At 40.6% G+C, this 12,895-nt stretch overlaps 1 protein-coding gene across 4 annotated transcripts in view; it reads left to right on the forward strand.

Annotated features, from left to right (window-relative positions):
- Positions 1-12,895, forward strand: part of LOC117522504 (gastrula zinc finger protein XlCGF57.1-like) — a 55,420-nt gene that overhangs the window by 1,436 nt on the left and 41,089 nt on the right. For 3 of the 4 annotated variants that reach the window (XM_034183935.1, XM_034183936.1, XM_034183933.1), the window contains exons 2-3: positions 8,635-8,756; positions 8,837-9,017. In XM_034183935.1, coding sequence (XP_034039826.1) covers positions 8,637-8,756; positions 8,837-9,017 — 301 coding nt within the window. In that variant the 5' untranslated portion in view covers positions 8,635-8,636. Of the gene's footprint in view, positions 1-8,634; positions 8,757-8,836; positions 9,018-9,366; positions 10,045-12,895 lie in introns of those variants that run through there. The other variant, XM_034183938.1, reaches the window with a different exon arrangement.

Genomic DNA, 12,895 nt, shown 5'->3' on the forward strand with positions numbered 1-12,895 from the left:
CAACTCCACATTACATGGAGAAATGTGGCAGGGGTGGGATTTGAACCCGTAACCTTCTGCCAAACGAAGCACATTAACCACTTGGCCACCACCCCTGCTAGTCAATCATGCATAAAACTGTCTCCACCCCAATGCGCAAAACTTTAGATTGCCAACACAATTTAGCACTCACTATCTGGGATTTTAGTAAATCGGGCCTTCAGTGTCTTTAGGGACATAGATGGGTAGCACGAGGGAGATTTGAACCCGTGTCAGTAGCAGCAATTTGTATTGCAGCATAGTTGCACTTAAAACATCAAGACACAAAATCAACAAGAGTCCACCTCTGTGAACCTTGCCTTGTCAGTCATAAAGCTATATATAAATATAAAAACAAACACCTTATAACAACATCAGAATCTATGTGAATGTACATTGTACTAAAAAATAAACAAATAACATTGCACCTGTCCTCCAACAGCTCCAGCAGGGGACCCAAAACCTCCCTTTCCTGGGCCACATTAACCACCTCTGACTGTCGGATACTCAGGTGTGTGGAGGTATAACCTCTCCACCTAGTCCTGGGTCTGGGCCGGGGTCTCCTCCTAGCTGCACGTGCCTGGAACGCCTCCCTAGGGAGGCACCCAGGGGGCATCCTTGCCAGATGCCCGAACCAACTCAGCTGACTCCTTTCAATGCGAAGGAGCTGCGGCTCTACTCTGAGCTCCTTACGGATGACCGAGGTTTTCACTCTGTCTCTAAGAGAGACACTGGCCACCCTCATGAGGAAACACATTTAGGCCGCTTGTTGTACCTGCGATCTCATTCTTTCGGTAATGACGCAACCCTCATGACCATAGGTGAGAGTAGGAGTGAAGATTGATCAGTAGGTCAAGAGCTTTGCTTTTTGGCTCAGCTCCGTTGCGTCACAACCATCAATTTCTTTTTAATCAAGTAGATGGCGGATGCAGCCTGTGAGCTGTTGCTAGCAGCTGCTATCTTGCTTAGACTTATTACGCATCATCAGGCGTTAAATTCAAAAGAAAACTATGATTTGCTGACTTAAACTTGTGTCAAAGTGATCTGAAAATGCTGTTTTGTGCAGCATTCGGGTACAGCGACAAGCTGACAAAGGATTGTCAAATAAAGGTTAAATAAATAAAAAATAAATAATAATAAATTGTGGAGTGAGCTTCATAAGTGTATATAAACGCAACACTTTTGGTTTTGCTCCCATTTTGTATGAGATGAACTCAAAGATCTAAAACTTTTTCCACATACACAATATCACCATTTCCCTCAAATATTGTTCACAAACCAGTCTAAATCTGTGATAGTGAGCACTTCTCCTTTGCTGAGATAATCCATCCCACCTCACAGGTGTGCCATATCAAGATGCTGATTAGACACCATGATTAGTGCACAGGTGTGCCTTAGACTGTCCACAATAAAAGGCCACTCTGAAAGGTGCAGTTTTGTTTTATTGGGGGGGGGATACCAGTCAGTATCTGGTGTGACCACCATTTGCCTCATGCAGTGCAACACATCTCCTTCGCATCATCCGTGAAGAGAACACCTCTCCAACATGCCAAACGCCAGCGAATGTGAGCATTTACCCACTCAAGTCGGTTACGACGATGAACTGGAGTCAGGTCGAGACCCCGATGAGGACGACGAGCATGCAGATGAGCTTCCCTGAGACGGTTTCTGACAGTTTGTGCAGAAATTCTTTGGTTATGCAAACCGATTGTTCCAGCAGCTGTCCGAGTGGCTGGTCTCAGACGATCTTGGAGGTGAACATGCTGGATGTGGAGGTCCTGGGCTGGTGTGGTTACACGTGGTCTGCGGTTGTGAGGCTGGTTGGATGTACTGCCAAATTCTCTGAAACGCCTTTGGAGACGGCTTATGGTAGAGACATGAACATTCAATACACGAGCAACAGCTCTGGTTGACATTCCTGCTGTCAGCATGCCAATTGCACGCTCCCTCAAATCTTGCGACATCTGTGGCATTGTGCTGTGTGATAAAACTGCACCTTTCAGAGTGGCCTTTTATTGTGGGCAGTCTAAGGCTCACCTGTGCACTAATCATGGTGTCTAATCAGCATCTTGGTATGGCACACCTGTGAGGTGGGATGGATTATCTCAGCTAAGGAGAAGTGCTCACTATCACAGATTTAGACTGGTTTGTGAACAATATTTGAGGGAAATGGTGATATTGTGTATGTGGAAGAAGTTTTATATCTTTGAGTTCATCTCATACAAAATGGGAGCAAAACCAAAAGTGTTGCGTTTATATTTTTGTTGAGTATACTTGTGGGGAAATGACTAAAATTGCTGAGTAAAGGTTAGAAAGTTATGTTTTTTTTTATGTGTATTTGTTGTTTTGTTTTATTTAACTTTTATTTAACCAGGTTAGTCCTATTGAAATCGAGACCTCCTTTGCAAGGGAGACCTGGACAATTATAAAGTGCATGTCTTTAAATGTGGGAGGAAACCAGTGCACCCAGAGGAAACCCACACAAACACGGGGAGAACATCCAAACTCCACACAAAAAGGCCACAGGTGGGAATTGAACCCTTGACCTTCTTGCTGTGAAGCAACAGTGCTAACCACTAATTCACCATGCTGTCATAAACACAGGGTGGGCCAATAAAATGTTGCCACTTTTTGATCGTACACAAGTTTTTGAAATGAGAACTTATTCAAAATTTTATTTACAGACCTGTAACAGAAGCATCAAATTAACATTCAATGCCAAAGGTTTCCCACTTTGTCTCTTGTTTTCTGCACAGTTCAATAATTGACATGTTCAATCCATGCTCCTCTTCTTTGGATTACAAAAGTGGTAACATTTTATTGGCCCACCCTGTATATAAAACTAAATTCAGTGTAACACAAGTTGCTCTTTCAGTCATAAGTTGGGATACTGTGGATAGGTGGGCATTGAACCTCAGTCCTTCTTGTTGTGAGACAGGAGTGGTACTACTGCACGGACAAGCTCACTGCACTGTTGCTGATGGTACTCATGTGTCTAGGAATCAGTTGGAAATTAATGTGAAACACGTGGATTGACAGGAATGTGGTGATACTATCTTGATGCAAAATCATCCAGGCTGGACGCAAGACAATAAATGTAGCATGTCTGCAGGATACACATTCGAGAATCCGTGTCACTCCTGGGACACGCTGGTGTCAGCTCCTCTCTCTCCTTTCTACAGGAGGAGGGTCAGCATGCTGTGTGTTTGAGCATAGATCTGTAAAGGCACTAGAGTGGACACCGGCCTGCACCCCTCTATCTAGAAAGCTTGGAAGAATAAATGGAATTGGTTAAAATAGATTTTCTTATTTTAATCACTGCGCATTTAAAAAGGCAGCGGCACTTATTACACTATACGTCATGTGACTAGTCAAAAAAAAAAAAAGTAATAAACATGCTGTAGAGTAAATTAATCCAATGGGAATGACAAAGGCTGTAATCCAATTTGACATAAATAAAGAGAGTTTACAGTTACACTCTGTGTCACAGCACTACAATAAGACATTGCTCTCTGCTGCTCAGATTAAAGCTACTGTGTGTAAATTTTGGAACATAGAAGCACTTGGCGGCATCATCCAATATCGGTGTTTTTAACATTTTAAATATTATTTATGACTAATGTATAACAACAAATGACATGAAAAATGACAAAATAATGAAATATGTAGTGTTCATCATATTTCAGTTAAATTGGCTGAAGTTGCGGCTCTTACAGTAGATTAAAAAACATTACAAATCTTGAATTTTTTATTTTATTCTGCTTCACTTTAATAAATTCCCAGCCAATTCTGAATGTGCAAAAAGAATAACTAGATCCAACGGCTCTTTCATTTTAAAAGACTTGCAGTGTCATAGATTAATTTTTGTTTATGTTGCAGATAGGGCTCGGTATCGATTCAAATGTCAAGAATCGATTCGCTTCTGATTCTTAAGATTCAGAATCGATTATTTCAATTTGATCATATCTGGGTTAGTGTTATTAAAACCATTTTACTTCATGGTCTAGTTATGCAAAATATTAATACAACTTCACAAAATTTGGCCCTCAAAATGCAGGCAGTAATGTTTCAGAGAGTTATAAATTAAAAAAGTTTCCATGGGAGAATGGCCCCGGTCTCCCCTACAACACTCTTGCCTGCAGTGGCAAGCTGCAGGAGAACTAAATGGACTGCATTTAGTTACTTCAACTATTTGGTTCAACTATTCCCCCCAAGAACTTGTCTCATAGCTGCGCAGCGAGTGCTGGGGGAAAGTTCTCCTGCAGCAGGAGAACGCGGCTATGGGAAAAGTTCTGCTGTGGTGGGAAATTTTCCTGCAGCAGGAGAACTTGTTACCTACAACAGGAGAACAGACTAATTTTTAGGGTGGACCATTCGGTTGGCGACACCGGTAGTCATGATTGTCATCTTTAAATGGCTTTGACAGAGATTGATGATTAAATTGTAGACACGTTGCTTCTAAATCAGAACCAGTCTGTCCACAATCAATGTAGAGAAATGATCATTTTCCGCTACACACCCTCGGAAACAGCATTACGACCCAAATGCATCATAACTTTTCAGGCACGCTGTTATAACGCTAGCGAGAAGTGTATGTATGTATGTATGTATGTATGTATATTGGGGCTGGGCAACGTCAACGCGCTAATTGAGGTCATTATCGCCGACAATTGTGTTCCTCCCCTTAACGCTGCGTTTTTTGTTTTTTGTTTTTTTTGTTTTTTTTTGTTTTTTAGCCTTTTATGACTGTTGCTCGTTGCCTTTTATTTTGAAAGCGTCGGTCGGGGGCGAGTTTATGCTGCTGCTTCCTGCTGATAGCTGAGTTCACACAGAAAATGACACGAGGATCGAGAAAAGTACAGGCTATGCAATGCACAACAAAACAAAATGCAGAAATACGCCGAACTTTTGAATGGACATTTTCGGTACAAAGTTCTACAGGATCAGGCCCGGATCCAGACCGGTTTGGATTTTTTTACGCATCGTTCGTCATCGGTAAAAAAAAAAAAAAAATCTTGAATAATCTCGAATAGCCGAACGTGTCCCCGCGGTGAACACAGCTTTTGGGTGGTTTTCATGTCAACCTATAGTCCGTAAATTATACGGATTTTTCCGAGTTTCAGAGTCATACGGACGTACAAATAAAGTCGGATATTCAGGGTTTGGACTGTAATAAACTATTTCTGCAGCGCGGCTCCACTTTGAAACCATGAACCATTGAAGCAATGCTTCGATCCAGTAGCTCGTTGGTTCTTTGATTCACTGCTCTTCAGAAACGGCAAGCCGCTTCTTAACCCCTCGCAAAGCCATTAAAATATCGTCAGTCACTTTTGCGTGGATTAAAGTCACTAACTGGGACTCTTGTCTTGTTGCTGTCAAGAAACGAGAATCGTCCTCCGTTCCGTTCACACAGCTCGAAACGCTGCGCGGCTGAGCCAGAGTCCGGTCGGAATTAATAACTTCAAAATGAATCGCCGCTTTAAATAAAATGACACCTCTTTCCAAATGTAATACAGATAAGAAACTACAATCGACTAAAACGTTTTTTTCCTCCCAAAATGAAACGTGCTGTATTTTCTTTTCAAATTACATCCTGAAGTGAAGCACAGCAGCTGTAAGCTCAGCTCAGATATATGGAAACACATTCATGCCAATGTCTGAAAGGAAATGCTTTTGACAAAAACTACAGATTTTGTTTATTCTTATTTATGTACAGAGATCAAGGGTTCACCATATAGAGTTCATTATATACAAAGTTTAAGGATCCAGTGACCAAATTCATATTTATTTACTTTAAGACAATAAAATGTTCAATTTCAATTTAATCAGCTTATAAAGTGCCAAATCACAACAAAATCTAAATATACTAAAACAAATACATCACAATTGTATACATATCAAATTGTGGTATGTGTACAATTGTGACGTATTTGTTTTAGTACATTTAGTCATGGACATGAATATTGTTATTTTGATATGAAACAGGATAACAAATGACCTGCCAGTGATTTTATATTTGATTTCATTAGTGTGTTTCAGTTGAAATTTACATTTTCAAATTTATGCAATGTTCATTTACATTTTCAAATAAAACTGCTTTTAAGCGGCTTTTGAGTTCATTTTTGGGTTTCACATATACCATGCGATTAATCATGATTAATCACAGAAAGTCATTGAGTTAATGCGATTAAGATTTTTTTATGTTTGCCCACCCCTAATGTGTGTATATATATATATATATATATATATATATATATACATACACGAGGTCTGTTAGAAAAGTATCCGACCTTTTTATTTTTTTCAAAAACCATCTGGATTTGAGTCATGTGTGATTGCATCAGCCAAGCTTGAACCTTCGTGCGCATGCATGAGTTTTTTCACGTCTGTCGGTTGCGTCATTCGCCTGTGAGCAGGCTTTGTGTGAGCAGGCTTTCAGTGGTTTTTCAGTCGTGTGACTATCCGAGAAATTGTGGATGAGCCTGGACATGCCAGAACATGTCGTGTGAGGCTTCATCACGGTATTGCTTTGCTCCATGCGGCACCGCCGCGACGCGCGGAATTCCTCCACACGTCTGTCTCAATGTGCCGAAAAAGTGCTGATGTCCACGTCTTCCGCAATTCCTGTGCTAGTCAGACGACGTCCCGGATAAAACACAGCGTCCAGTGTGGAAATGAACGGCACATTCCACTGTTACAGGAGTTTTTGTCATGGAAAGAGGAGCGGAGGAATTCTGCGCGTCGCGGCGGTGCCGCATGGCGCAAAGCAACGCCGTGATGAAGCCTCACAGGACATGTTCTGGCGTGTCCAGGCTCATCCACAATTTCTCAGATAGTCACACGACTGAAAAACCACCGAAAGCCATCTCAAAGCCGTCCTGTGAGACCAACATGGAGGTGGTTTTGTGCCACGCCATGAACGGCTCCGTGGCGCATCCCTCCGCTTCTCTTTCCATGAAAAAAAACTCCTGTAACAGTGGAATGTGCCGAAAAAGTACTGATGTCTACGTCTCCTGCCATTTTTGTGTAAGTCAGACGACGTCCCGGATCAACAAAGCCTTCACGTTGGAAATGATCTGGTTGATTCAGCCTGTCGATCGGCGCTCGGAGCGCGGCGCGCTCTCAGCAGCTGTGGGCGGTCTTTAAACTGGCTGGAGCACTCCTTAATCTGTGTAATCCCCATAAAATCGTCCCTGAAAGCCATCTGAATTTTCCGAATGGTTACCACCTGGAGGTCTCTCACAGTTTCTGGAAAAAATTGATGCAGCAAAGCTCCAAATCGTTCAGACATTTATTCTCAATAAAAATCCGACGGGAGGGGTGGACCACTGCTCACACAAAGCCTGCTCACAGGCGAATGACGCAACCTACAGGCGTGAAAAAACTCACGCATGCGCACGAAGGTTCAAGCTTGGCTGATGCAATCACACATGATTCAAATCCATATGGTTTTTGAAAAAAACAAAAAAGGTCGGATACTTTTCTAACAGACCTCGTGTATATATATATCTCTTTTCAACCCAGCACTAGTTGCAGACATAATATTAGGCACACATTGCTTTCATGGCATCATTTGTCACCTTTCTTTGCACAGTGCAGCACACTTGAGTAGCTTCTGAAATTTGCAACTCTATGGATTGAATTCAGTGCTCATTCAAAGCAGCTTTGCTGCGTTGACCTGGTGGGACTCAGTGCTGGGCTTTGGGACTAACATTTTCAGTACCTAGTGTGTCCCAGGACTCGGTGGCCAAAATCTCTAATGCAAACCCTGGATTGAGGTGTGGGTCATGAAGTGCATTTATTGTGTTTTTTAAAGCAGCACTAGGACATCACTTTTAAATTAAATCAATTGTCCAGACTTGGAGGGGGGGGGGGGGGGGGGAACTTGAAAAGTTACAAGAAAACTGCAACCACAAAAACATATAATCAGACAAATGTGTGGGAACAATTTGGGTTACCTGTGTTGTCTGCCTGTGTCAGGGGTTGAACCGCTAGTTTTCCCCGGTGATTGCAGGTGTTGATTCAGCTGGTGTTTGGAATATTTGGGAAAGGACTCTTTGGGAAGAGAAAAACATTATTTGTGATTAATTCTGAAGTCAGTTTCACTACAATACTAAGATCAAAATGTTTCCACACAGGAGAGGTTTTCCTGTTTTTGACAATCAAATGTGCTCTTTATGCAGTTAAAAAAATAAGGGTTGTAAATCTTCTATGACTCTCCTGTCTGCAGCACAGACATGCCAAGTGTTGCAGGGATTCACTTCCTTATCTACAGTGATGACACCTAATCTTCAACCAAGACATGACATGTATTGGTCACCTGATATTTGGGAGAACAGTATGAAGCTGCTTCAGTGAAAACTGCAGTCAGTACTCGATACAAACGCCAGAGATTCAACACCAGACAGCTCAGCCAAGGGTTGCAGCCAGGACCCAGTGCAGTTCTGTAGTGTGGTGGATGCTGAAGCATACAACACCAGCATGTGATCCCAGACATGAGTTGAGTTCCTCAGTACAATAACATGCCGTAGACAGTTTTCATACACACACACACACCACTACACTGATTTATCTTAAGTTGTTCATAATCTTATCCATTTAAATTGTTTCTTGCAGACATGCAGCGGCTGTTAGTGAGTAAAGAAAACATTCTTTCTGACCAGCAGGAAGGGAATCAGTGTCTGGACCAAAAGGACTCAGAGCCTCCTAACATGAAAGAGGAGCAGGAGGAACTCTGGGTAAGTCAATAAGGAAAAGCAGCTTCATGGGCTGAGGGAGGCAGATATCACTAAGTTCCCTTTCACTGCTGTCTCTGAAGAGTGAAGATGAAGAAAAACCACAGTCATCACAGCTTCAAAGCCCAAGATATGAACTCACAGAAGTGGAGCTTCTTTCCAGCAGCTTGGCTGAACATAAAATACTGAAAACAGAAGCTAAAGGAGAAGACTGTGTAGGATCACAGCCTGCTGGTGACTCAGATTTACAACAATATACTGATGGTAAGAGATCTTATTTTCTCAAACTGAGACTGATGGTATATGGAGTTAATTTAAAAACACTTTAAATGTTTAGAATGGTGGAGCCAAAATGTTTGGAAGAATTAGAATGCCTTTACTGTCACTTGATTGTTTAAAAATCTCCATACAACAAAATTTGTAGTGCTACAATTTTAAGACACATCCTCTACAATAATAAATATTGAGTAAAATCAATAAGAAAGGGCACCATGGTCGCATAGTAGTTAGCACTGTTGCCTCACAGCAAGAAATTTTTGAGCTTGCTTCCCACCTGATCCTTTCTGTGTGGAGTTTGCATGTTCTCCCTGTGTTTGCATTGGTTTTCCTCCAGGTGCACCAGCTTCCTCCCTCTTCCAAAGACCTGTGATGAATGTTTTCCAGAAATTACCAGAAATCAGGGTTTTTACTCATGTGGCAAACATTTCCGGGTTATTTTGATAATATACATCAGAATCCATTTATTCAGTTCCACGCCCAAACAGTTGGTGGCGGTAATGCGATGTGTTGGTTTGCAAGGAGCCAATAATCTCCAAAGAAGTCTGGGTTATTTTTGTTTTACGGTTTGTGAGTTTATTAAGTCATATTTTTGTGGGTTGCACAGTGGTTCTCCTAACAGTTTAGTTTGTTGTGGACATTAAAAGTTATGAGCTGTGTTTTTTCTTCCACTAATCCATACATTAAGTGGAGCTAACAGGTGAAGCTGCCGAAGCTGCTAACAATGCTAATGTCATTAGCATACAGATGAGAGTTTAACTCTATTAGTCATAACCACAAGATTAATGAGTTTGAGCAATGGACAAAGATTTGTCTGAGGTGAGTGAGTAATTGAAAATTATACATGACGTTAGTGGTCTGCTGAAGTTTATCAGCTAAATTTAGTGTTTAGCTGCAGAATGTTGCATCAGTCACTGTCAAGCTGAGTGAAGGTTTTATATTTGTAAATTGTTCAACCTATTTTCATTTTTACCAAAGCTACACAGTTTTTTTAATTCTTACTGCCATAACTAAAAGAAAGTCTCAATTTTAAATAACTTATTTTAGTTTTATAACTATCAAGTAATGTTTCTGTGTAGGCTCTCAGTTGTCCAGGTGGTTTCCATAGTAGAGAAGCTTGAATCTTCAACTGGACTGGGTTGCTTGACGCGAGGACGTTTCGCTTCAAATTGCAGAAGCTTCCTCAGCTAAAATTCTTGCTCTGGTGGTTTGACTTCTGTCTTGACTCTTGTAGAGAAGAATAATCAAGAAGGTAGGAGGGGTCTGGTTAGGTTTAAAACTCCAGCTTTTGTGACTTCTTGATTATTCTTCTCTACAAGAGTCAAGACAGAAGTCAGACCACCAGAGCAAGAATTTTAGCTGAGGAAGCTTCTGTGATTTGAAGCGAAACGTCCTCGCGTCAAGCAACCCAGTCCAGTCGAAGATTCAAGCTTCTCTACTATCTATCAAGTAATCAAAGAAAATAGCACTGCGCTGTTTCATATTCCTTTTTATTTAATGTACATATGACTTTTCATGCTATTTTATTTGTCTAAAAATAAATGACCAAGAAATTATCTCAACAACAGATAAGTTTTGGTTTTTGTAAGAGGCAGTTAATGGGGAATTCATAGAATAATAATTTACAACCCCTGGCAAAAATTATGGAATCACTGGCCTTGGAGGATGTTCATTCAGTTGTTTAATTTTGTAGAAAAAAAGCAGATCACAGACATGACACAAAACTAAAGTCATTTCAAATGGCAACTTTCTGGCTTTAAGAAACACTATAAGAAATCAGGAAAAAAAATTGTGGCAGTCAGTAACGGTTACTTTTTTAGACCAAGCAGAGGGAAAAAAATATGGAATCACTCAATTCTGAGGAAAAAAATTATGGAATCATGAAAAACAAAAGAACGCTCCAGCACATCACTAGTATTTGTTGCACCACCTGTGGCTTTTATAACAGCTTGCAGTCTCTGAGGCATGGACTTAATGAGTGACAAACAGTACTCTTCATCAATCTGGCTCCAACTTTCTCTGATTGCTGTTGCCAGATCAGCTTTGCAGGTTGGAGCCTTGTCATGGACCATTTTCTTCAACTTCCACCAAAGATTTTCAATTGGATTAAGATCCGGACTATTTGCAGGCCATGACATTGACCCTATGTGTCTTTTTGCATTGAATGTTTTCACAGTTTTTGCTCTATGCATCATCTTGAAAAATGATTTCATCATCCCCAAACATCCTTTCAATTGATGGGATAAGAAAAGTGTCCAAAATATCAACGTAAACTTGTGCATTTATTGATGATGTAATGACAGCCATCTCCCCAGTGCCTTTACCTGACATGCAGCCCCATATCATCAATGACTGTGGAAATGTACATGTTCTCTTCAGGCAGTCATCTTTATAAATCTTATTGGAACAGCACCTAACAAAAGTTCCAGCATCATCACCTTGCCCAATGCAGATTCGAGATTCATCACTGAATATGACTTTCATCCAGTCATCCACAGTCCGCGATTGCTTTTCCTTAGCCCATTGTAACCTTGTTTTTTTCTGTTTAGGTGTTAATGATGGCTTTCGTTTAGCTTTTCTGTATGTAAATCCCATTTCCTTTAGGCGGTTTCTTACAGTTTGGTCACAGACGTTGACTCCAGTTTCCTCCCATTCGTTCCTCATTTGTTTTGTTGTGCATTTTCGATTTTTGAGACATATTGCTTTAAGTTTTCTGTCTTGACGCTTTGATGTCTTCCTTGGTCTACCAGTATGTTTTCCTTTAACAACCTTCCCATGTTGTTTGTATTTGGTCCAGAGTTTAGACACAGCTGACTGTGAACAACCAACATCTTTTGCAACATTGCGTGATGATTTACCCTCTTTTAAGAGTTTGTTAATCCTCTCCGTTGTTTCAATTGACATCTCTCGTGTTGGAGCCATGATTCATGTCAGTCCACTTGGTGCAACAGCTCTCCAAGGTGTGATCACTGCTTTTTAGATTCAGACTAATGAGCAGATCTGATTTGATGCAGGTGTTAGTTTTGGGGATGAAAATTTACAGGGTGATTCCATAATTTATTCCTCAGAATTGAGTGAGTCCATATTTTTTCCCTCTGCTTAGTCTAAAAAAGTAACCGTTACTGACTGCCACAATTAATTTTCCTGATTTCTTATAGTGTTTCTTAAAGCCAGAAAGTTGCCATTTGAAATGACTTTAGTTTTGTGTCATGTCTGTGATCTGATTTTTTTTCTACAAAATTAAACAACTGAATGAACATCCTCCGAGGCCAGTGATTCCATAATTATTGCCAGGGGTTGTAGTTTAAAAATGTTTAAATATGCTTAATTTTATTTTAAGAAATTCATAATGAGTATATTTTCTGGAATGCATAACCTAGTAATGTAGAACTTTTACTGTGAAAGGTAAATTTGGCTTCCACTATGTAATGCGTCATTTTAACATTGCATGTACGCACGTTAAGGTCAGATTACAGATAGAGACGATGGAAGCAACACAGTTTTTTGACCGATCTGTACCGAGCCTTGTAATTTCTTCTGTAAATGTATTATTTGAGTTCTCTAAGTAAACATTATAAAAGAAGACTTGGGTTCAGTCAAGTGAGTCAAATACTGGTTGTTAGACAAGCTGCAAAGGTGGTATAACGAACTTTGAAGACACAGAGTGCCACTGCATAAGTCAAAAAACTAGCTAATGGAGCCTCGCTGCCTGGATTACCTGGATAACGTGGCTGAGGGGAAAAGAAGCTCGCGCCTCGCCGAGAGAAATTAAGACTGAAACAGGTAACCCTTTGAATGATTCTCCTGGAAAAGGTAATGAAAAGGCTTCTTTATCTTTGAATATTGTGAAGAAAAGACGTCATACA

The sequence above is a fragment of the Thalassophryne amazonica genome, chromosome 12, assembly GCF_902500255.1.
Source record: "Thalassophryne amazonica chromosome 12, fThaAma1.1, whole genome shotgun sequence".
Taxonomy (NCBI): Eukaryota; Metazoa; Chordata; class Actinopteri; order Batrachoidiformes; family Batrachoididae; genus Thalassophryne; species Thalassophryne amazonica.